This window comes from Buceros rhinoceros, unplaced genomic scaffold, assembly GCF_000710305.1.
Source record: "Buceros rhinoceros silvestris isolate BGI_N320 unplaced genomic scaffold, ASM71030v1 scaffold11858, whole genome shotgun sequence".
NCBI lineage: Eukaryota > Metazoa > Chordata > Aves > Bucerotiformes > Bucerotidae > Buceros > Buceros rhinoceros.
This window is the reverse complement of record NW_010426409.1, coordinates 7,098-32,919: the sequence shown is the minus strand read 5'-3', so window position 1 is coordinate 32,919 and position 25,822 is coordinate 7,098. Positions and strand designations below refer to the sequence as shown.

At 38.6% G+C, this 25,822-nt stretch overlaps 1 protein-coding gene across 1 annotated transcript in view; it reads right to left on the bottom strand.

Annotated features, from left to right (window-relative positions):
* The window catches only part of LOC104498144 (dual specificity protein phosphatase CDC14B-like), a gene marked incomplete at its 5' end in the record, with an annotated part of 35,883 nt that extends 10,908 nt beyond the window's left edge, over window positions 1–24,975 (bottom strand). Inside the window, 11 exons of the mRNA XM_010141490.1 lie at window positions 903–1,003; window positions 1,772–1,922; window positions 2,057–2,195; window positions 3,932–4,162; window positions 4,507–4,594; window positions 5,515–5,577; window positions 6,992–7,058; window positions 11,911–11,987; window positions 22,085–22,177; window positions 23,883–23,958; window positions 24,882–24,975. Coding sequence (XP_010139792.1) covers window positions 903–1,003; window positions 1,772–1,922; window positions 2,057–2,195; window positions 3,932–4,162; window positions 4,507–4,594; window positions 5,515–5,577; window positions 6,992–7,058; window positions 11,911–11,987; window positions 22,085–22,177; window positions 23,883–23,958; window positions 24,882–24,975 — 1,180 coding nt within the window. The remainder of the gene's footprint in view (window positions 1–902; window positions 1,004–1,771; window positions 1,923–2,056; window positions 2,196–3,931; window positions 4,163–4,506; window positions 4,595–5,514; window positions 5,578–6,991; window positions 7,059–11,910; window positions 11,988–22,084; window positions 22,178–23,882; window positions 23,959–24,881) is intronic.
* Between the last annotated feature and the right edge of the window lie 847 nt (window positions 24,976–25,822).

Here is a 25,822-nt window from a genome sequence, read left to right as displayed (position 1 = left end):
TTTGTTGTTTTTTTTTTTTTTTTATCAGGCCAGGAGCTAGCAGCACCATTCCGTACAGAAAGACATCGGAACAAAAGCCAACATGTCTTTGGTCTGTGACTCTGTTGCCGTGTTATTTGCAAAAATCTGACAGCCAGGGGTCACCATTCCTTTCCTAGCAAATAAATGAGATCTGTGTATGTCTTGCAAGTCTTGCATTCTCTTGCTGTTTATTTAAAAAGAAAGCTTTTTATTTAAAAAGCTGTTTATTTAAAAAGAAAGCTTTTCTAGCTACAGTTGCTACAAGCTACAACAGATGCAAAGGTGACTACGAACTTTCTTTTACAGGTGGTGTTTCAGTCCTTGTCTGAAATAAAGAGACCAGCATACCAGGTTCCCTGACAGAAGTGTACTCTGTTTTGATATACTTACTTACTGAAATAGTGCCTCCTCTCCTATTCGGATAATAGGCCATTATCCTAAAGCACACAGGATTTAAAGAAAGTTCCTCTCTAAGGCAAAGGAAATGAAAGGAAGCTAAAGATTCTTCTTTCAACTATTCTTCTTAGGTAGCTGACTTCAAAAAACAGCAAGCACCTTGTTTCAGTCAATCAAACACCACCACACTGAGATACACTCTTCCATTTTTATACCACCACAGGAATGACAAGAGAATGTTTGTGATTAAAATTAAAGCATTCAGAAATAATATGGGACCTTGTGAAGTTCACACTACTGGAATGAAAAACAACTCAGAAAACTCGAAATTGAGTTAATGCGGTTCTTTAATGAAGTTCTCCTGTCTCCTTAGTGCTCACACCAAAGGCTGTTCTAAATGAGCAAAAGCATGAAGGATAAATGAGTATGCATGAAGAGCAGGATAAATGTATTTCTGGCATTTATACATTCAAAACCCGACTTACGTCAGTGGAGATGCAGTTGCAGCTTTTGCCTGCCTTCTACTTTTCAGAGCACGAAGTTTATCCCCTTGTGTTACACAGTTTGTTTCATCTTCGTCACTATACTGGGTAAGTGGAGGGGGGAAGGGATAAACCAAGATTAAAATATATAACATCAGACATTTAAGAATTAACTTTATCTTAAATATTAAAGTCAGAATTATCCCAACAGGAAAGTTTGCCAGCATAAAATCAAAGAAAATCCACCTGCATAAATACAATTCTGTTTTTTCCAGTTTCCTGTTTGCTGCTTTTAAACCTGTAAACCATTAAGTGGTGTCATGAATTACATGCATCAGATTGTTGTCTACCTTTAGAAGAGTGGAAACATAGTACCACTTTGCTTAGGTACAGCACAATCTCCACTTGAGTACAGCATTTCCTTCCTTCACTTGCCTTTTTATAACAGCAGTACCGATTTTTAAAAAGACAGCATCAACAGGTATTATTGAAGTTGCAATTACTTAGAAACTAAAGAGAGCAAAAAACCTTTCATCCCTTCCCTTTAAACACGGTGAAGTTACAATCCCAAACAAAATCACAGTCGTTTTGATTGCAGATCGAGAGTACTTTTTTGTTCTAATATTTACCTAATTACTAAAGACTAAAGTATAAGAAGGATGGATGCTCCTGCTTTCCCTGTGTAATGCACTTAATTTGTCATAGTTGCTGTCCATACCTTTTTTTTACCCCCGTATCCCTTGATGCAAAAAGATCAACAGAAAAATAATCTGATTAACATAGTTTCAATGCACCCACAGGTTTGTTCAGAATCTGAGAAATTCTCAACAACAGTTACAACTTTTACCAAGGTACAATAGTCAGAATATTACCAGCTCAATGTCCTTTCGGATAGTTCTGTTCCTTGTGTCATCAATTGAAATATCAACTACTCCTGACAGAATTCTTGTTACGCCAGTTCTACGGTTTCTTTTCAACTTTGCACGGAAAATATCCCCTTCTGTCCAAAGTTCTGCCTGTTTGCTATTGTAACAAGGAAATAAAAGCCAAAACCACAACAAATTAACACCAAAGATTAATGACAAAGCGTACAATGAAAGAAGAAGAAAAAGACATCTACATCCATTTTCAAAATAATTTATTGTCAATCTACTTACTCCCTCAAGAAGTGCTGTTGTGGTCCAATCACTGAACCAGGCCTGTTTATTCTAATCCAGGCAATAGCTTCAGCAGCTGTCATCCGATAATGCTTCATAATGTAACAGGCAGTAAGTGTGCCAGTTCGTCCAAGACCAGCTGTGTGAGATAAAAGAATGGCTTCTTTTACATACCCGTCTTCAGCTGGAATCTGCTGTAGCTGCAGACATGGTTACCTGGACAAATAGTTACTTGCTTAGCTCATTAAACAAACCTGTTACTGATCAAACTTAGTAAGCCAAACATACCTTTTGAAATTTTTTGCCTTATACAAGGCTACTAACACATTGTTCACGTTTTCTGAGTGAGATGATCTTCCAAAGCCAGTGACTTTACATGTATCTCATAATTCTATCTATTTTTATTTACATATCTACCTATGAGTACGTACACGGACATGAGAACATTTTTATGCATGGGATAAATCAGCCAGCTTTTCCACAAAATTCTCAAAGCACCTCCTTGCAAAAAGACCACACACTGCACTGCAACCAGTTGTTCTTTCAATCTCTCCTCTAATAAATCTCTTACTTTAGTTCACAAGAAAAAGACTAATTCTGCAATAAGGAAGTCTGGGTACTAGCCAACACAGGTAAACAGTATTCCAGATGTGGAATTTTCTTTGCGATGGCCCTCAAAACAATTCTATTTACCTTAGGCAACATGAGATGGACAGGAGGAGAGGTAAGTGGCTCCTCTCCTTGATCACTTGCTGTAAATGTCAAACCAGACCTCACCTTCTCTCATTTAACAAACTTAGCAGCAGCAGTGTAAAATCGTCAGAGTAGCCCAACAGCCACGTTAACCACACGGCACTTTCCATGCCTTGCTCTGCTTTAAGAACAGGCTACAGCATTCCACTCTTTCTCAATAAGAGCAGGTTGAGGAACATAAGGTAGTCTAGACACCACGGGTACAGTAAATTATCAAAGCAGATCCTAATTTGAATGGAAACAAAGTGCTTGTACCACTGATACTCAATATTCAGGTATAATCAAGTAAGTGATATGCCTGAATATATCACCTGAGTGGAGAGTGCTTCCCAACAGTCAGGATGCTGTTGTTTACCAATTCTTCCACTTCACAGTACAATCCTGCTAAACATGCAGCAAATGGATGGCAGATCCAGGAATAAAAATGCAGTCATAGCAGGTCTCAGGTACATGGGTTCAGAAAAAGCCCTTCTCCTTCAATCACAGCATTATCAGGTATGTTAGTGAGGCAAACTTTGTGTAAATAATTAAAGGTGGTGTAGGAATGGAAACCTAGTTTCTCTAGAACCACAAAAAAATGATACTTGCTGCACTGGACATGTTCTGAATATCTGTTCCTTGACAGTCTTAACTCTGGAACTCTGGATACTCAAGAGCATGACCAGTGTAGCTAGTATAAAGGGCTTCTAAGGGATAGATTTTTGTGGTTCTCATACTTCACGAGGAATCTCCTCAAAAAGCTGCAGGGACATTTTCAAAAGTATATGACTTTGTATATTAACTGTGTATTTTCAGAAAGACCTATAAAACCTTGCCAGGACTTCAAATTCCTGTTCAAAAGCATTCTTTGAAAGGGCTAACGCATTTCTGTGGAAAGAGCTGTTAATATTGGCAAGCTCACTTTACCCAGCCTCATTCTTGAAGACAGCTGAGAATACATTTTGGAACTTGAAAAAACTTAGAAGACAAAGTGCAGAACAGGAGCGTAGAAAGAATTTGCATGGAAAAGTTGCAGTTTGGCAGAGATGTTAGTAACTATATGTAACAGAATTATAGCGCAAAATATCTCAGGAGCTGTAACTATAAGCATCAACTATAATATAAACAGTTTTTACACTGTACCTTTGCAATGAACAGCTATAACACCTTCGGCATTTTCACAAATATTTAGAAATGTTTTAACTATGGTATCACTAGGTGTGCTTCCATCAGCAAAGAAGAGGTCAAAATGCTCAAATCCAGCATCTGTAAATCTTTTGGCATCATACAGTTTTCTGTTTAGGCGTATTATAGTGGTGACTTTATGCTTCCTGAAGTATGGGAAATAAGCCTCTGGAGCATGGTGTGGATAGCCTATTTGAAAAAAGAAGAAAAAAAAAAAACCCAACAGAAGAGAGTAAGGCTAAAATCGCAGATATAAACAAAGGCTCAAAAACGAGAGAGGAAATCACTTTCGAAATAGAACTCATGTGCAACAAAGAAACAGACTAACTGAAAATGGAATTTTAACATAATCATCTAGGTTAGAATACAATTAAACCAAGCCTTAAAATTTTACTGCCAGGGTTCTTATAAAAGAAAAAGAGCCAAGGAAAAAACACACTGTTTGAGGAACAATTTTTAAGCTTGTTCTTACTGATAACAATCAACTAAGAAAGCAGTGGGCTCGTGTCCCCCACCTCCTTTTTTAAGCATACCATTTTCAATTTTACTTCTTGAATGAGGTCCACTGAAGGCAATGAATTTGTTTGGTATTATCCAGTTAAAATCTCCATTTTCTGCTCTCTGTCAAGAGAAAATGCTTGGTTTATCATTATCCCTGTATTTTCAGGCTTTTCCTTATTGTTTCAAAATACATGCTAGATAGAAGAGATGTACAATTTTTGCCAGAGGAAGTTATGTTAGTTGCCTGCTTTCTATTCCATTGTGAGGATGCCCGATGCTCTCAAATCTCTCTTATCTTGCCTCTGTTCTCTTTCTAAATCAGAGTTTTAAAACACACAGCTGATGCCCTTCACATGAAGGGGGAATTCCAATCTTTAATTTTTTTATAGTTTTCTAAATTATGACCTTAGCCTTATCTCTGTTCACAATTTAAATCATGATTTTTTAGATTCTAAGAACACTTAATTTTCTGTTTACAGATAACTGGCAGCTTTGCATTTCTGAGCCAAGAGTTGTAGTCCTTCATTTTTACATTCAGTTCCCATGCCCCAAAGTGAATTTTATAGGCTTGGAGTTTCCCAGCCTTGTTTCCTTCTTTTCCTCAGGGAGTGTTAGTATACCTTTGCCACGTGTTCACAGATACACGCTTTAATTGCTCTCCATAATTCAGTTAGACTTGGACTTATATGCCCTAGAGTCTCTTATCAAGACTGCTCAAGAATATGCACAACATCTAAAAGATGGCCAAATTCACATGCCCCAATCATCTTCCAGGCCTTTAATAATAATAACGGAAACACAGTATTTATTTCCATTTTGATTTCTGCTTTTCCCCCTATGTTTGAGGCTGACTATGATTAAATCTGGATTTTAATATTCTCTTTTTGATCACACACCTTTATTTAACAAGCAAAGTTTAAAGAGACAAAACAGAAATGGAACTTAATACCTCAAAAAAAAAAAAAATAGCATATATAATAAACAATCATTTTAGCATTAGTAACAGCAAACAAATCAGAAGATTGATAACGAACACTTACTTCATAATGCTCATATTCATTTACATCAAACGTATTGAAATCCAGGAAACCATATTGCAAAGCCTAAAATTCAGAATAAAGCTTTTAACAGAGACAACACCTTTTCAATGCTACTAAATTATCCCTCTTTTAGGTTACTGAAAGCCCCTTAATACCCATTCTACTCTTTCAGAGATTTCTTCATATATTTGAAAAAATAGAGATAATTCAGTATTGCTTCAAAACAGATTCGTAAATTTTAATGTAAGTGAAGTTAGACAAGCAGATCCACTCTTTTCCGTTTGCACTGAATAACTATAAAATTCCAGATAACAGAATCACTCAGTCTTTTAACTATTGCTAGGTGTACAAAATAAAAAGGAGAAAAAAACTTGGCAAAAATTAACTATTGAAATTATGAGCACATTCTGAAGTCTATATCCAAGCCTTGCAGACATTTTTGTGCATGAATGCTATTTCCTCTTGTTAGGATGTTAATATCTTCACTGATTTTAAATTGTTTGCAGACACACAGTCCTAAGCAGGCCACTAGGGTGGTCCCTGATGTTGCGTAATCACCCACAACCATTATATTTCGTATTGTATGAAAAAAGTGAACATTTGGGTAACTGGCAGTTTACCCACTTGTTAAGTCCTGGAGCACAAACACAGGTAATCCAGTATCTCCAAATATTTAAAAAACTACACTCTAATCGCCTCTTTCACAGCATAATCTTCTCTAGTTTTCCTTGCTGTTCACAGCTGCTAAGAAGAATAGAAATTCACCACTCTCGCCATACTGACAGACAACGTCAAAACGTCCAAACTAGATGAAATTCACAATTCTGCAAGAAGCTGTCTGAATCAGTAAAACGACCAGTACCTGGCAGAGATACCCATAATACAGAAGACAGCAGCACAGGGGAGAGCTGCAGAATTCCCATTTCACTACTCATACAGACTAAAAAGGATGCACGTAAAATCCCCTGCCCTTCACTGTCATGTTACTTCACTACTGTATTGCTGTAAGATAGTAGAGTAAGGTAGTTTGTAGTTAAAAAAAAAAAAAGCACTTTCCTCCTAACATTTGTTCTATTTGTATTTGTTCTATTTGTATTGCTAAAGCAAAACTTGAAGTCATTAGCACATAATGCATATGCCCAAAAATTACCACAACCAATTCAAAAGGCTATATTCAGCCTAAAATATAACACCAGAGGGGCATACAATAAATCTGTCTCACAACTCTTAGGGACTAGAGGTGAGAGTTACTGTCCTGCAAGATGGCATAAATAAAACTCAGAATTCCCTCTTTAAAACCTTCACTAGCTGATTACATACGTGACTTCTATGTATGCCGTATCTAGAACTTTTGTTACAATGCACAACACCTAACAAGCTGGGCAAGAGCTCTAATTGCATCCCTTTTCCTAAGCCACTTTTCATGCTGGGCAATATCTAACTGACCTTTTGCAATATGAAAAATATTTTTACTGACCTTGTTTATTGCATGAAAACAGTCCAGCAATGTTAGATGAAAACTGCAAGTACCAAAGGAAGCATCCCTGTAAGATATGAGGACCATAAAGGTATAATTATCCCATTTTAATCCAAGTGAAAGCAAATGAAGATATATCTCTAAAACACCTTTAAAAAAACCGCTTCAAGACAATTACTATTATACTGAAAAAATTATGTTGAATTCTTACTTCATTTCTCCCACCGTGCATCTTCGAATAAAAACAAAACATAACCCAAGCTATGTTTAGAGATGACCAAAGAGTAAGACTACTCCAGTTACAGCTTTCCTAAAGCTGACATGTTCGATTTCTGACAGGAACACTGTAACTGGCATGTTTAACCGTCCGTGTCAAAAACCAAGACAACACGAACTCCTTGTGGCAAAAGCCAACGCTTAAATTAGTATCATTTTTCTAACACACACTCTTAGAACGTTTTCTTCTGAAGTACACTTTCAAAAAAAGTCCAATTTTAATACACTGAAAATTTTTTCTTCTAACTCCATTTAAAAGAAAAAACATGCTGTGCATATGCATTCTACGTACAGGTGAACGGCGTCTTCTTACTAAAACATCGAAATATGCATTTGTGTAGATATATTAAAAGATTTTCCTTAAGATGCATAAAATAGTTTACGCTTAAACATGAGGAGAAACTGGTTTCCATTAAAACTTCTTCTTTCAAGTACTATTTTTGAAATTCTGTTGATCCAAGAATGGCATGTTCTTGGTATGCGACCACTATTAGATTCCGTCAGGATTGCAGAGTAAGCGTTCTAGAGGAATACTACAGTCTAGGAAAAAAATACATTTAAACTGAACCTACATCAAAGAATATTACGTCTTGGCAGAACATCCAGTTTTGAGACCATGCAGTCCTCATCAGCAGAGAAACATCAACGTTTCAAAGAAGCAGAAAATGTGTCATGTTCAAATTTCAACCAAGAGGAGGGAGAACTGAAGAACCGGGATGGCTGTCTCTATAATTTGTATTCTTCTTCTAATGAATCAGCGTGAAAGGTGGAGGGGAAAAAAAAAAAAAATCAGCAGGAGAAAGAAATTACAGAACCCAAGAGAACTCCATTCAGGTAAAAGAGAGGACAGGTAGAGGTCACATAGTAGTGGCGTTCTCTCAGGCCACCTGACCAGGAAGAACAAGTGGATTAGGCCCTCTACAGATAGGACCAGCCACACATTTGCAGGCTCTGTTCCTCATGGGGAACTTCACCGCAATCCAGGAGGTTCTTGCAACGAACTGGTGACTACTTCCTTTTCCACGTGATATGGAAACCAATAAGCAACAGTGCTCTGCTGGACTTCATAGTAACCAGCAAGGAGGTGCTTACTGGGGATTGAGTCAAAGGCAGCCTTGGACGCAGTGACTATGGAATGGTGCAGTTCAGGATCCTTAGAGGAGGGAGGAGGGTGAAAAGCAAGCTGACAACCCTGGACTTCAAGAAAGCGGACTGCAGCCCTTTCAAAGATCTGCTCGGAAAAGGCCCCAGAGGGAAGAGGGGCCCAAGAAAGCTGGTTAAGACTCAAGCTTAAGAGCAGTTCAGTCCAATGAATACAGGCAGGCAAAAATGGCTGGAGGCCTGCATGGATAAACAAGGAGCTCCTGGATAAATTCAAACACAAAAAGGAAGCCTGCAGAGGGTAGAAGCAAGGACAGGTAACCTGGGAGGAATATGGAGACATTGTCTAAGCACCTGGGGATAAAGTTAGGAAAGTTAAAACCCAAACAGAATTCAATCAGGCCAGGGATGTAAAAGAAAACATGAAGGGCTTCTGCAAGTACACAGACAACAAAAGTAAGACTAGGGAAGATGTGGGGCCATTGCTCAATGAGATGTGGAAGAGGCCAAGATACTGAATGTCTTCTTTGCCTCACTCTTCACTAGCAAGGAATCCCAGGTCTCTTCAGGGATGCCAGGTCCCAGAAACCAAGGGCAAAGGCTGCAGTAAAGATGTACTCTTGGTGGAAGAGGATCAGGTCAGGAACACTTCTGCAAAGAGGACATACCTAGGTCCATAGGCCCTGAGGAGATGCGCCCATGAATGCTCAGGGAGCTGGTTGTCATCGCATGGCCACTCAATAATTTCTGATCAATCATGGCAACAGGGAGAAATGCCTGAAGACCGGAGGAAAACAAACTCTAGTTCAAGAAGGGCAAGAAGGAATCCTCAGGAACTGCAGGTCAATGAGCGTTATCTCAATCCCCAGAAAGGTTATGAAACAGCTAATCCTGGAAACCATTTCCAGTCATATTAAGGACAAGGAAAGCATAAGGAGTAGTCAGCACAGATTCATCAAGGCAAAGGCATGCTTGACCGGTTTGAAAAACTACTACAGTGACATGACTGGCCCAGTAGATGATGCGAGAGCAGTGGACACTGTCTACTTGAATTTCAATAAGGCCTTTGACATTGTGTCCACAAGATCCTCACAAACAAGCCAGTGACAAGTGTGCTGGTTGAGCAGACAGGTGGATTTAAAAGTGGTTGAATGGCAAAGGGTGGTGGTCAGCGGCACAAAGTCTAGTTGTAGGTCAGGAACTAGTTGACTAGTTGTGTACTCCAAGATTCAGTACTGCATTTGATCCTGTTCAATGTCTCCATTAACGATGTGAATGACGGGTCAGAGTGTTCTCGCAGCAAGTTTGCTGATGACAAAACTGGAAGGAGTGGTTGATATGCCAGAAGGTCATGCTGCCATCCAGAGAAACCCTGACTTGCTGGAGAAATGGGCCAACAGAAGCCTCATGAAGTTCAACAAGGAGAAAGGTAAAGTCCTGCACCTGGGGAGGAAGAACCTCATGCAATCATACAGGCTGGGGGCCACTCAGCTGGAAAAAAGCTTTGCAGAAAAGGACCCAAGGGGTCCTGATGGACACCAAGTTGAACACATATCAGCAATGTGCCCTGCAACAAAGGCTAATGGCATCATGGAGAGCATTAGACAAAGTATTCCCAGCAGGTCGAGGGCAGTGATCTTTCTCCTCTCCTCAGCAGCAGTAAGGCCACACCTAGAGTACTGTGCCCGGTTCTGTTCTTCAGTGCAAGAGAGACATGGACATACTGGAGCGAGTACAGCACAGGGCCACAAAGGTGATTAAGAGACTCTCATATAGAAGGAAAGGCTTCAGCCTGGACAAGAGAAGACTCAAGGAGGACCTTATCAATGTATATAAATACCTGAAGGGAAGGTGTAAACAAGACAGAGTCAGGCTCTTTTCAGTGGTGCCCAGTGACAAGACCAAAGACAATGGGCACTGAATTACAGGAGGTTCCCTTTGAATATCAGGAACCATTTGTTCTGATATTCAGTCCAGGTATGACTGAGCACTGGAACAGGTTGCCCTGAGATGCTGTGGAGTTTCCATCCTTTGAAACGTTCAAAAGCCATCTGGATGTGGTCCTGGGCAACTGGCCCTAGATGCCCCTGCTTGAGCTGCAGGGTTGGACCAGATGACCTTCAGAGGTCCCTTCAAACCTACCTGTGAGTCTATAAGTGAAAGAAATATTCTTTGCATCCTCATAACAGAAGTTTTCATGTTGATAATGACTTTTAAGTAGCTACTACCTCACTGACATTTTATTATTCTGTGGGGAGGTACTGTTTTTTACCAAGACAATGAAGATCTTAAAGAGCACAGACCAACATTTCAGCTGATCATTAACATAATCTGAATTCTTTTATTTGCATCAGGTTTAGCTGCATAACTTAAAAATTGCTAAAGTTTGCAGACACTTCAGCAGCCTGTACCCTTTATTCCAGAGGCTGGACATGTCTTCAAAAGTCAGCTTTCAGTAAGTCTTACTATATAAAATATTTTTGCATTTCTTTCAGTAGCACTGTTGAAGTGATGGACTGGCAATTCAGGCAGGGTATGACCTCAGTGCAAAGCTACCATCTCCATCACCTACACAAACCTTTACGATACTTAGAAACAAACCTTACAATCTTGCCAGAGGAGGACTTTTGTTTTTCTGAGAATATAAAAGTGAGAAATGGGGATGATGGAAGTATGCACATAAAGAGAGGTGCTACTACACCCTTATACTGTGGAGTGGCAGGGGGGAACCGATAGAAATTCAAATCATCAAAAGCCCATCTCTTGGCAAGAGAGCTAGAAAACATAAACAAGCAAGGACTGAGTTAATCACCCCATGACAATATATTTGGAGAGTAAGAAGTTTTTTGGACATTCTTTTCTGCATATTGTGGCAGCCAACAGAACATTAGTTTAGTTCAACTATTAGAAACTCGTTTGGAATAAATTCAGAAGTTGCTTCTCTGCATGATAGATCACCTTTATTTGCTACATTAAGCAGCACAGCATATACCATGAAGAGAAATCTGTGGTCTGAACAGTGAGGATTAGATTTCCTCAGGGTCAAACAACCATGAACCAATGGTTTTACGCATTTCCTCACTGGTAAAAATAAATAATTTAATGTTACACTAAATCATAGGATCTTAGCCAGCATTCTTTATGCATAACACAGTATTTGCGGGTTGCTGCATGCATTCAGTAAGTGGGGAAAATGCAGTGCTAGAATCATTACAAGCCAGTAGTGATGAATGAGATATTTTGATACATTAAATTACCAACTACTGGCACAAAACCAGACTGCCAAGTCAGAAGCAATGTATATCAAAAAGCTCCACAAGGGTGCATACAAAGAAGCGTGCTCCTTCACCTTCTGCCAGTACTCCTCAGTACCAGCCGCTAACACCCCTGTTCAGCAGTCTGCACTTAAAGCTCAGACACTGAATATGTCACATGTTAAAACTTTAGGAAAAAAAAAACAACAAAAAACCAGCCAAATTAGTGCTGATAAATGCTACATTCTTTTTCAAGATATCAGAAAGTTCTATCAACTTGTTATTTACCTGAAAGGAAGATATGAAATGCTTCCAGCCAATAAAAGCCTGTACACATCTTCTGGGGATTCTCTCAGGTATATTATCTATTTTTATGGAAAAAGAAAAGAAAAAGATTATTTTAAGATTGATAGTAATAACTTCAAGTCACTTATTTACTGGAGAAGGCATAATTAACTATCACAGAGCTCAAAAGTGCTGGAAAAGAATGGCATCAAGAACAAATTATGCAAGTGTGCAATAATAAAGCTAACATAAACAATATAAAGTACTGGTCAACCTAGCGGAATACATATTTTTAAAGAAAACTTATAGATTTGTGCAGGAGTTGTTCAACTATAGACTAAGTAAAAAAGCTTCTGTCAGTCTGGATTCTTTCACGTTTGTTTTGCAACTCTGCTGGACTGGTTTGTTGATTTATTTTTAATTAAGTTTTTAAGATGTAAATCACAACACAAAAACCCAAAGAGATATCAGCAAAGCTGTGAATCTACAAAACAGCGTACACTCAGCAGACAAGATTAAAACAGTAATTCATGTTTGTTTTGATTTTCCTACAGCAGTACATTTGCATTGTTTCAAATTCTGTGATTCCTCTTTTGCACTGGCAAGGCAGTATCCAGTAACTAAATCCAGATGCTGTAAAGGAAAAAAAAAAATCTATAGCTTCAAAACCAAAATCCTAATAATGGAACAAGGCAACAAACTTTCTACTGTCAAAAACACGCAGAAAAGAATTCTCAAAAGACCAACTTATGACAAATATTCACGTGGTCTTCCAGCACAGTATGTCTGATCCCTCTTGGATAGCCTCTAACCCTAAGGTCTCCTTTAAGAATACCACAAAACACCTCTTTTATGCAAATTATGTCTTCCAATACCATCAAACACCATCACAGGCATGGCCAGGAGATAAAAACTGTTAATAGCAAGCCGGTCAATTAACAGGGCAGTATCCAGTAATTTCAAGCTAATACTTTTTCATTAAAACTGCATTAAGTAAGCTCTACCATGCTATGGAAATCACTTTTTTTCATTAACGTTCAGTAGAACTACTTACATCTCTTATATGTGTCTTACGTAGATCTTCTACCTTAGAGGTTTTTTGAAAGTAAGAATCCTAATAAGTATTAATTAAATACCCCCCAAAAATCTAAGTGTGGAATTTTTGCTTTCTGTTGCTTTTGACTTTTTTTTTAAGTTGACATTGCCTTTCAAAGTTCTTTGATGCTGCTGCAAAGCCAGTCTGAACAAATGGCTTAACATACTTTCAACATCCCCTCTCCACACACCCCCACACACATACATAGTCTTGTGAGATGAGAATGGGAGATGGAACAGATGTTGCTAAAAAAAAAAAAAAAAAAAAAAAAAAAAAAAAAAAAAAAAAAAAACAAAACCAACCAACCAAACCCAGCTTGAATCATAACCTAAACAGAGAGCTAAAACACACACAGCACCAGGTGACCCCTTTCATTTTTCGTTTCGATCACTGTGTTATGTATTTTCTGAGCATTCTTCCTGTGCAATTAATTAGCAAAACTAAAGAAAAAAAATCTGACTTGGTTATGTAGTTTAGTAAAGAAAACTGTATGTGTGTGTGCTTACACTAGGGAGGGGTAAGTGGCTTTTGCATTTATATTTGCAAGCATACACCTAGAACAGAAAAGACACTTAAAAAGCCCCCAAAACATCATGGAATACCTGGTCCTCAGAAGCCAAAGTTCACTTTCTATTCCACAGGCATATTTGTTGCCTGAATTGCTTACAAAGGTTATATTCCAAGAATTTTTAAGTTGCATGCTTTGATACCAGTCATACTTGCATCTTGCAGCACAGTGAACAAACATTGCTAGCAACTATCTAAATCTGCCACTGCTGGCTTACCAGAAAAGGAGCTTCTCAGCCCCAGAAAAACTTACAAACCAGAGACACGAAATGGCATTAGCAAACAGAAACCAGTCACCTGGAAAAAGTTTGGGATTCAGTACTGTAAGGCTGGGTAATAAGCAGAGAACACTACTTGTAGCACAGGCAAACAGAAATGCAGCTAATAGTAGCTAATCCTGTAAGCCAAGTACTTCAGAAAGGCCAAGGACTTCTCCCATATCTCCGCTGAGATTTTACCAGCTTCTTAAAGAAAACAAGCTTCAATGCAGCAGCATTTGTTTACAAGTATAACTTGTAAGCTGTAAGAGGGCAGTTTTTTCCACAGAGTGTTTAAAGTATTAAGATAAATCTAAATAATGTTACAGTATACTGAAACACGTTAGTTCTTAAGCACAGATCCAGTTTCTGAAATTACACTGCCAGGGAAGTTGCTAGACATACCATTTTAATGTATTTGCACGTGTATGGACTTTCCTTAATATAGTTACATGAACATTTAAAAAAGTCAACCTGATTTTGACACAAAATACCGATGTCTACCATAGCTTAGTATGTACAAAAAGCACCCTGCAAGAAGATGGCAGTTTTTCAACGTGGACAAGCTACTAAGTGAAAATACCCAGTACTTGTTGTACAACTGAAGCAACACACAATACACTCACAGAAGAAGGAAGCTCTTCGAGTTGGATTTCAAGAGAGATCCTGCTACACTTCAGCTGTGACACTACTACACACACAAGATACAACATGTGAGCAGTCGCAGAGACAGCAGTTGATGAAATGGCCAGATGGTGTTCTCAGTGAAGATGTGGCTGACAAAAAAAATTGTGTTACTATGGGGATATCTGGACAGGTGCAATGGCGTGGAGTGCTCCAAAAGGGAAGAATGGCATTCAGTCTCTGCACAAAACGGGAAAGACCATGAATAGATACTTACTTCACAAGGGAAGTATCCTGCCAGTTACACAACACAAGAAGCTGTGACAGTCAAAGCAGAGACAGGATCAGTTTCTGTCACAGCTTAAGACCAAAAGAGAACACCCAGCTGAAAATCTTGGATGGAAGCAAGGCTGGGTGGAGATTGAAGAACATGGATGAGCCTGGATTCAGGTTGTGGGTGAATCAAATTCCAGATACGGAAACAGCTAAGACTGAAGGAGTGAGGGAAGGAGCAGCAAAGCCCAGGGAAGCAACAGACGTGAGGGCAGCAAGAGGCCACATCTGCATTAGGAAGCAGTGTGCACCAGCAGAAATACGTCTGTAGACTAAGAGCCAGCACTGAAGATCTGACATCTGCACTACTTGTTGGGATTGCTTCTAGACAGCTCCATGAAGTGAACCAAAATGCAGTGAGTGGGGTTTAAGGAAAGATTAACTTCAAAAACATACTCCTGACACAAACTGAAACTATTATATATATAGATACATATATGTATATACATATACAATAGTGTTTCTGACCAGAAAGACGCCACTAAAGCTTTAAAGATGAACAATTTCATTGGAATAACATGGGTGATCAAAGGACTAAAAGCTAGAAAATGAGAGAGAAAGGAAAAAATTATCGGAGACACCTGTAGTAGACAGAAGACTTGAAAGAGAGAAAGACTTTAATGCAGTAGGAGGAAATGAAATTTATTAAGTTAATGCCAACAAGAAGTACTACTAAAAAGATGAAAAATATTAAAATAAATGTCAAGTAATGATATTTATTGCTATGTAGCAGAACCAGGCATTTTCTGGGAGAGCTTTTGTCCATTCTTGTATATACAAAAGGAGAAAAGTCTACTAGAATTTTACATTGTTTTTCCAAGGGGGTCCTTTCCTGCAGGTCAGGCAAATTAAAAACTGAAACAAAAAGCAAAAAAAAACCAAAGCAAAAAACAACAAACCCCCAAACCAACAAAAAAACCTACCCTCAAAAAACCCCACCCACTTTTTGAAAAAACTTAGAAATTCAGCAGATCTGAAATAAATGATTTGCAAGCACAGCTGTACCATTTTTCAGAATTTTCCTACAATCATATGAAAGTATAGATGTGTTCACATACACAACTACACACAAATACATTCAGAAAAACTGTTAAAATCTTTTACACATCTGTTACTTACCTATCTTCCAGGAAAAATTAAAAGGAACTGACATCTTTTAAGCCAAAATAACATACTGTTTTATCACACTGTGTAATCACTTATGTACCAGAAATCTGGAAATTTTCTTTATGAAAAAAAAAAAAAAAAAAAAATCTTACTCAGCTTCAAAATGCAGCCAGAAATTTGCTATTAGCAGTTGAACCAATAACGATGCTCTAATCATCCTTTTCATTTAGGACATCTGTTTCTAATTAAGGGACTGCAGGCAGCGATGTGAATGGTCAAGAACTATCCAAGTGTTGAGTACTAGGAAAGGTGCACTCAAGCACTGCTCCTGCCAACATCACTGTGTAGTCAAACAGCTGCTATAATATTCCCTGAATAAAATAGAAGGGCTTGCCAGGACGAGGTGACCCAGTCTTTATTTATAAGCACCTAAAATTAACCATAGAATGGAGAGTTCTTTTAGCAAGCCATGTTATCATCTGGTTCGTATTAGTGTTTTCAAACCAGCCCTATTTTTAAACAAAGGTTACAATCATGAAAATGGTATTCACCACAGAATGAAAACTATCCCTAGTAGAAAAGGAATGGAGGCTCTGGTTGAAAAAGGCATCTTCAATACACAGGATGGCCAAGTGAAAAAGTAATGCTGCACGCAAGACAAAACATGTTTGATAATCATCATCTACGACATAGCCTGTTGCTTTTTCAGGGCAATTAAATAGGGTATTTAAATATGCTGTACTGTTAGAAATGGTATCAACCCAAGCCTGTAAACAGCACTTTAAATTTATGCCTATGATGTGCTTATTGCCATCAAGTTTATCCACCTGCTCACCCTTAACTGCAAAATCTACTTAAGGTTGCTACCTAAATCACACATTTTACCAAACATACCGACTGACAAGCAAGACATTAATGAGATGATTCATTTTAAACTGCTTACAACCAATTCCATGTGATACAACTATGTTCCAAAAATGTCACTCACCCAAAACAGGTGGAACTGCTGTAAACTGCAAATAATCACATCCCATTCATTCTGAAAAATACTAATAACTACTGTGTGTGACCAGACTCAAACACAAGCTCACACACATGCATAATTTTACTAAAAAAGTATTAAATATTTTACTTCATTAAAATTTCCATTGGATATAGTAGTCAGTTAACACATTGTTTTCTAGCAATAATCCCTAGAATTTAAGGTTCAATAGAGCAAAATTAAAATAGAAATATACCAGAATAAAAAGCTTCCTGTATGGGTTTATGGTGTCCTGAAGAAATGCACATGGCCAACAGTTCCTTCATTAACAGAAACACAGTCATTAAGTGGATAAAAGTAGCAGAGAGGGAATAACTGACTGCCTGTTTCTACCAACCCTCTTTGTTCATCATAAACAAAAGCAAGAAAACTCCAATTACCTTCTCAACAGCGGAGAGAATGTAGAAAACCCTATTAGCTGGGAACTGACAGGGCTGGGTACATCAGTACTTCACAATAGCTACGAAAGCAAGCTAGTACTATAGTGAGAGACCCCCAAAGATCAGCCCTTCTTCTTCTGTGGAGACAAGCAGTCTGGAAAAAACATTGTGAGGAAGAACCTGGTACAAACAGCAGGAAAAGCTGCCGTCATGAAGACTGATCACAATTCCCAAAATACAATTCAGAAAAGGTAGCTTTTTAGACAACATGAATACAGAGAAAGACAAAAAGACTCAAGGCAACTTTTGCTTAAATGAAAGACCAGTACTCTCTTCACCTTGTCTCTGCCACTCACGTGTGAAGCACAAGCAGCTCTTACCAAAACTCAGCTGACGGTAAACCTGGCTGCCGCAGTTACCCATTTACCACCACTCATCCTGGACCACTAAACAAAAGGGTTTGCCTGCTTTTCCCATGGCTTCACCAGAGGTAATTCTGCAAATACCATAGTAAGAATAGAGCAGTTCAACATCACACAGATGGGTGCTTATTGCTTCTGCAACCTCTAGCTTCTGCCCAGCATTAGGCCCACAGCTAGGAAGGACACTAACAAATTGAAAAGGCAAAAAACCAGTACTACGGATCAGAACAGATGAAGGAAACGCTGCTTACCCTGAAGAAAGAAGATGAGAAAATAGACAAAGTACAGAGATGAGTCCTGGAGAAGGTGACCTGAATTACAGCAGTTCATGGGGCGGTACCCTCGGAGGGTCCCCCTCCAAGTACATAATTAGTGCCAGGCCTGAGAAAAAAATACACTGTTACTAAGTTAATGCAGCCAAAGGGAGAGGGGGGAGCTTGGGAATTGGGTGGACAGGACACAGAGGGTACATTTTCTTTCTTAATATAGAAGGAGCAATGATGGAAGAAGCAGACTTTCCTCACCCACAGCCAAGTCCTGGTGAAAATCAAGAGAAGCCACTGTAGCGATCAACTCAGAAGATCACTGCTGCTTTGGTAGAGCGGTAAGGCCTGAACAATGTGGACAGCTTCCAAGGAAAAGCAATTTTTCTTTAAAAGGTGAAGAGCAAAGGTTTCACCCCCCGCCCCAGCCCTCCCTTCCTTCCCCTCACCCCTTCTGCCCAAATAAAGTGTAAACATTCAACCCCAACACACCAATATATTTTGGCTACCCTTTGAGTGGCTGAGCGTGCCAAACTTATGCTAATCTACACAGAAGAATATTATTCCCATTTTGCAGTCTATCATCTGTAAAAATGAAACACAATACAGAATTAAAACAGATGGAAGATGAATAATGAAGGGATTAAGATCTAAATAGTTAACATTTACTCCAAAAATCACACTTTATTCTAAAACTACAAACATAACAATGTACGTGAAAACGTTATTCTTCACTTTTAAGGCCATGTTATACTGAAGAGCCCTGTAGCTTGAATTAGGCTGTGCTGTCACATCAAAGTACACCTTGGAAGGAAGCTGCAGATGTGGGAGGGGAAGAAAGAAGTGTGTAGCCTGGAGAGTTCAGAAACTCTCTCCACTGAAGAGGAAAGAAAGACAAGTTAGATGGGGGGGAGGGGGAACATTAAAACACATTAGCTGTGAAGAAAAGACTGAAAACAGACTTGGCTTGTAAACCAGAACACAAACAGCTACCCTTACACTTCACCGCAGTTTATGAAGACTTTCATAATTGCCTTTGCTCAAAATGAGCATGATACATACACATTTATTTTTAAACAAAAGATGTGGAATGAAAAACCATACTAATATATCCCAATTTCTTTAAGCAGAAATAATATGCTGTTTAAGAATACTAATTTAAAGTCAACAAGCCCTTAATATTACAGGTTCAGAAGTTGTTCTCATAAAAATGTTGAATGTTTATGAGAACACACAAGTTCCAGAGGAGATCTAGTTATATATATTTCATTATAGTTTTATAGTTAAAAGGTGTGTTTCAAAAAAAAAAAAAAAGGAAAAAAAAAGCACACCGGCTTACTGTGTCTGTGCCACTCCTGAAAACCTGGCAGCCTGTTATTTGAAACAAGTTAAAGCATCTGCATCTACAGAGCCCCCTGCACCCAAAACTTTAAGTTATCAAAGACTTTACAAGACACACAGACAAGTACAAGAATTCTACTTCTTTACTCTTCCCATCTGAAATCCCCCAACTGGTTCCACTGCCATGCAGTTCCTCAACCTAAGGTAAACTGTTAAAATGGGAACTTACCATGAAGTCAAAAAACCAAAATCAAACAAGAAAACACATTCAATCCACAAAAAACAAAATACACTGGCAACCTACTAATTACACGGTAAGGGATCAGAAATTAAACAATGATACTCAGTTCCAGCAGCGAAGAGCATTACCAACAGGATACTGTCTGATTAACTAAAATTACAGAAAAGCTTCTTAATGTTTTGACCAATAGCTGTATGGATGCTTCTTCATCAAAAAGCAAAGGACTTTGAACTGAAGAAGTAGGTAGACGCTTAAGTCTCTATTTTTTAAATAAAGAAGGCCTCAATATATTTCCTTTCAATCAGGAAATATGTTTACAGACATATGCTTATCATGGATTCTGAACAGATCCTATGCCATTGCTCGTCCCAGAGTACAGTCCAATTCTCCCTGAAGAAAGCAGAGATGTGGGATATGTATGTTTGAACACTTCAGCAGTGAGTGCTGTAATTAAGCCTGCCTCTTCATGAAAGATCATCAAAGGGCACCAGGGAAAAAAAGTAAGCCTCAAGGGCACATTCTTTCTGCTGTGATCTTCCTTCAATGGAATCCCTCCCACATCAAACTGAGAAGAAACTGTACCCTACTTTATAGAAAAAGCAGTACCAAAGCCAAAGTCTGCTGCACTGGAAAGAAAATCAGCATCTAGCTAGCGCTACTCCCCCATGTAGGACTCGCAGTTATGCAAGGCAGACATGCCCCCAACCACTCAAGGAGAGGGCCTGGTATTCACATAGTGCTACCTTTCGCCATGGGTCTTTAAGGGAAACTGCTGCAATATTCCACCTGTACGACGCAGAAACCAAAACACGAGTCTCTGAAAATTACTGGTGGTTTTGACTAGCCTATTTCTGCCATACGCCAGCTGTCCGCAGCTAGCTCTCCCACGTGCTCTGGCTAGTCGATCATGACAGCTGGATCTGTGTTAGCATCCTTCTGTGCTCTGCAACTCTTACCTCCTTCCCTGCAGTTCTCTGAGGCAAAAACTGCCTACTCCTCTGTCCAGCAGCCTCCATTCTTAAGCACTGTGCTTTGGACTGCCATAATCCCTTCATACTTATCTACAAATCTGTCCAAGCATTCCTCTTCAGTTGCATGATGTTATTGCAACATGGCAGGACTATTGGATGATCAGAAGTTATGTTTGTGTTAGGTTTTTTTGTATACTTTTACATAGTTAACCACAATGTTTTCTACTGGATTGTTTTGCCATTAGTTAGTTTTCCGTATGGTGGATTCTGTTCAAAATGTCAGCTGCTGTGCAGCACAGTATTACTACACGTATTCAGGACAAACATTGAGGGAAAAATACAACACACTCCCTTCCAAACAGTGTCTGATAATCGAAGCCAGTCCCCTCTCACTTTCTTGGTCTCCGTTATGATCAAGTCACTAAGAAAAAGCAGCTTTCCTAACAGCTGAAACTGTTTTGTCAACATAATGCCTTAACTACAAACAAATTTAGTAACTCTTGTTGCCAGTTTCCATGTGGTTTAAGAAAGCAAAGGTCTACAGCAACATTCCTAAGTGCCTGCATTTCAAATACCAAGAGTGACACATTTTGAAATCTAGTTCTTAATTTGTAATAAGTACTGTAGAAAACAGACAACAGAGAAACCCTGAGGAGCAGGAAATGGGCCACCTGCATGTAGAAAGGCAGCAAGGAGACTGTCAGCACCACAGCAAGCACTTGCAGCTAATAAATAGGAATGACCCAAGGCTACATGAACTTTCACTCCTCAAATCTCCAACATGAAAAAACACACACTTCATTTTATCACTCAGTAAACAAGAAAGATGGTTACAGACAAGGTGTCTTACAAGTCAAAGCAGAATATGGATATGGTACATCATGTCTTTCATCCTGAAGCATTCAGTATTTTATTCCTTGACTACACTTTTGCGTACCAAACACATGCACTTGTGATGTAAAGCCAGTCATTTTTCTCCTGCAGCCAGGGACCTGGCTCAGAACATTTCCAGCCACCTTGTATATTCCCAGGATTTATACCAGCTCTAAGCCTACCACATGATCTCACTCCCTCTCCTAACTGAAGAGATCACCTTACATTAGAAAAGCAGCAGCTGGAGAAGAAAAGGTATATTTAAATGTGCATGCAATAGGAAATGTTATACTGTACTTTCTGCAAGATAATATTTCTCTATTTTGAAAAAGAAGAGTGTGGGTGGGCAAAAGGAAAACATCAAGAAGCAGTTATTTTTTCTAAATGAAAATATTAATAAGGACCTTTTTTTCAGCAGTGCTCTTATTTCTCATGGGCACAGACTGCAGTAGACAGAGAAAAAAAAAAAACATACAACTCCATTCACATATCTGCTAGAGTTTTAAAACTGTTTCAGGATGTGGTACCTAACTATAAGATACATTAGTAGGAAGATTATTCAAGAGAAAAGAAATTTTTTATCTTTCTGTTTTGAAAATTGTGTATGAAAAACTGAATCTATTTAGCAAGCTGATGTAACGTAAAAATGTAAATACTTACTGCGTAGGAGCCTATGAGGAATGCAGCATTTGCTTGTTTTTTCTGATCAAAGCCAGTATAATGAATGATTTTCTTCCTTATCAATGAAAACGACTGTATTAAAAAATGAAGAAGATTATGATTTTGCATTTTAGACTTCTCACGCCTTTTTTTTTTTAAATTAGAGGCATGTAAGGGCCTGTTCACTTAATTTCAGCCACCTCTGTTCAGAGGACCAAATATACTGTAGACTAGTTCCTCAAAAGCTTTGGAAGACTCTATTGCATCCCCACCTAGACTGTTCTGGTTATTTTCCCAGAATCCAGACTAAATAATTTTGATACAAATTACAGTAATCTTTCTTTTTCTCCTTAAATGCATTTAGTATTTCTGACCTCAAGCCCCACGTAACAGATAGGTGTTTACGAGAAGTAAGTGCAAAGTGTCATTCCAAAAAACATTTCAGGCCTGTTGAAGTCTCAATACTTTTGAAAACAGAATTTTAGACTTTTTGTATTCCAAATGAAAACCTAACTAGATAAATCAACTGACCAGAATCACTTGAAAATATATGCTCAAATTAAAATATTTTTATTGTAAACTTTATTATAAAAACTTTTTAAAATTTCATCTCAGTTTGACATATAGTTTCTCCAGTTATCTTAGAAAGGGGGTGGAGCGGCATTGACAGTAGAAAGGAAACTTAAATTTGTGGTGGCAGCAAAAACTATCCCCTAAAACAAATCTCGATGTGCTGGAAACTATGTACTTTCATCAACTGCTAAGCTATCGTAAAATGTCACTATTTAAATAGCAATGTTACTTGCTCATTCAATGTATTCAGCAATCCTAAAAGTACTCTCCAATATTACACTCAAGATATTCAAAGGGATTATAACACAGACTTGTGTTGCTTCAGAACATCCTGTAAACCAGAATCAGAGAAACTTGTCTCCGGCAAACCTCTTCATAGTGTCACGTGGACAAAGCAAGTCTGAATTATGCAAACAAATAACAATGACAGACAACAAGGAACGAAAAAAAATTCTGTTAAACTATAGTGTTCTGCATACTTCCCAAATTTCATAGTTCAGTGGCAGTTTCAAGATCTAAGCAGTTTTGAAGAGGCAAACTGTGATTCATATTAATGCTAATAAGCTTTTTTTATCTGCCTAACAGGTTTTATACTCCAGCTTCCATAGAGGTCAACTATCTTGAAGCCATTTATGTTAACTAATACAGGAACCCTCTATTTTAAAGACACTATGCTCTACCAAGCACCCAATCCTCAAAATTACTGAGCACCCCTCAGAGAAGACAATCTGAAGTAGAAGCATGGCAGTCTCCTTCAGGACAATGTCGTAAACACTATCTAAGATCAAGTGCTGCTTCTTACCAAACAGATGTCAGGACCAGAAGAGAAAACTAAGTCAAACAAAAAACATCTCATAAAAATGTGCTGCATTGCACCTTCGAGCTCACTCAACGCTGGCAGACTGCCAAGAAGACTGAATTCCAGAAGGGGAGCTTTTCACTTAAAGAAGTCTATATACCCATTTAGCAACTGAACCTTTAGGAGCTTAACATTAGTTACTGCCACAGGGGTACATCTTCTGGATCTCAAAAGTAAGTGGGGTTTCACTCCTGATCATCCTCCTCATCCATAAATCCACCTTGATAACACTTAGCATTTATATTCAAACTTTAGCTGGATCAGGAATTCAGAAAAGCCCCCGAACAAAAAAAAAAACAACTTCTGACCCATTTGTTTTTATTGTTTAAAATGTCAAAAATATTGAATAAAACCCCCAAGTGTTACCTTTAGTTTCTTATTTAGCTTGCAGCAGTATCTGTAGAGCATTGCCAGATTGAGTGGTCCAAAGTCTGCATAGAAGCTGGTAAGAGAAAGGGGAAAAATTGCACGTGACGTCCATAAATGCCTTTTTTTTTAATCAGATGGACAAAGCAATGAGTAATAATATATATGTGATATATGTGCACAACTCTAAAAAGAAGAATGCCTTCTTACATATATATTATTTTCTTGCAGGAAACAGTTGTCTCCTTTAAACAGAGACTAAAACCTTCTTCTTTGTTCTCCACACACCACCACTCAAAACAAAACTGGAACAGTGAAGGCGTGAAAAGTTCCCACTACTCTATCGCTCTGTGACACCAGTTTATAAACTCGACTTTAAGACCGAACCAAAAGCTTTACTTTAAAAGAAGACAATTAATATTGCTAGAGAAAAGTGAACACAGAGAATGAAGATTGATTTGTACTTTCAAAAACAGTAAGCATGCCCTTAGTCCAAAATATTTAAAGAACCAGCAGCATTCCAGATGACACACAAAGGCTTACACTATTTGCTACAGAGGAAATAATATATCCATTGTCAGCTCATAAAGACTTGAACTGATTTTGTCCATTTTTTCCTCTTATTCCAAGAAGTTTTGACATTCCACTTAATACCTGAGCAACCAAAGACATCCCTTTTAGCTCACAGTGCTCAGTGCACACTTCTGAATATATTGTCGAAGCATGTTCCTGCGTCCTCTAACAAGAATGGGTACAATTGCTTTGAAAAGATTTTTAAGAAATCCTGATGGGAAGCCAAGAAACCATTCTAAGTCAAATAAATCATCATGGCAGGTAAGTCTGAGAGGACCAAACTTGTGTAATTAGTTCTATAAGGGGAATGGTATGTTTCCCTCAGCTACATTTCAAAAAGGAGCGTCAATTAAACAGGTTCCTCATTACTGTTGTTCGAGCTAATTTATTTCTGTAAAAGACAGGAAAAAATAAGGCTGTACTTACTTCTCATATACAAGTTCATCATCTATGCAGAAATAATGGGTATCTCCAGCTCCACCCTTTGGTTTTTGGCAGAGAACTGCAAAATAAAGGCGATCTGAAACACAAGAAAACGTAAAGCTTTTGTAAACATCACGCTTTTCTGCTGAAAGTCTGAAGTATCATCTGTCAACAGAAAAGCTTTAAACGGTTTAAATGGTTTCGGTGAACCAAATCTTCTCTTAAGTATTACCAAGCTAGATATTATTTCTTCAGTGTTAAGCCACAAGGCACACAAAGATTTTGTTCCCATAATCTGCAGCTCTTTCATATTCTTTCCCAAACAAAGTGTTCCCAGGAAAGCTACCTGTTTGACGACACTGCAATATAACAGGAGGCGACTTGAATCCACACACTCTGCAGAGACCCACCCCCTTTTGGCAACAGACCCCATCTGTTGCACTCTGAATACCAACACATACACACATACTCACAGACCCCCAACTAAGCCATAAATCCTTCAGCACCTCATAGCACCTATGTTAAACTAAATGGCGAAGCACATCCACACCAAAACACAGGCACTTCCTATCTTTCTGCAAAACAATGATTTTGACAGTAGTGGCACGCAATTGAAGCCTGCAGGTAGTGGTCGCCAGAGGGATGTGAGGGTGTAGCCCACTGTTGTCCACCACAGAGCCACCACCTGGACATCTCCATTTGGATCCCCATCCCCACCCTGGCTACTCCCTCAAAGTCTGCGTGCATGCAGGCAGGAGGCACTTTGTGCTTGCCCTGGCTTCCTTTGTTAAGCTGAGGGGGGGAAAATGCCAGCGGTATTCACATAGGTATAAATTACTTTTATGGCTGGGGGAGCTGTAGCCCCAGTGAACTTTAAATACTGACTGTGCTGCTGCTGTAAATTGCTGTGCTTGCAGTAATTGGTCAATAAAAATTGAGACCTT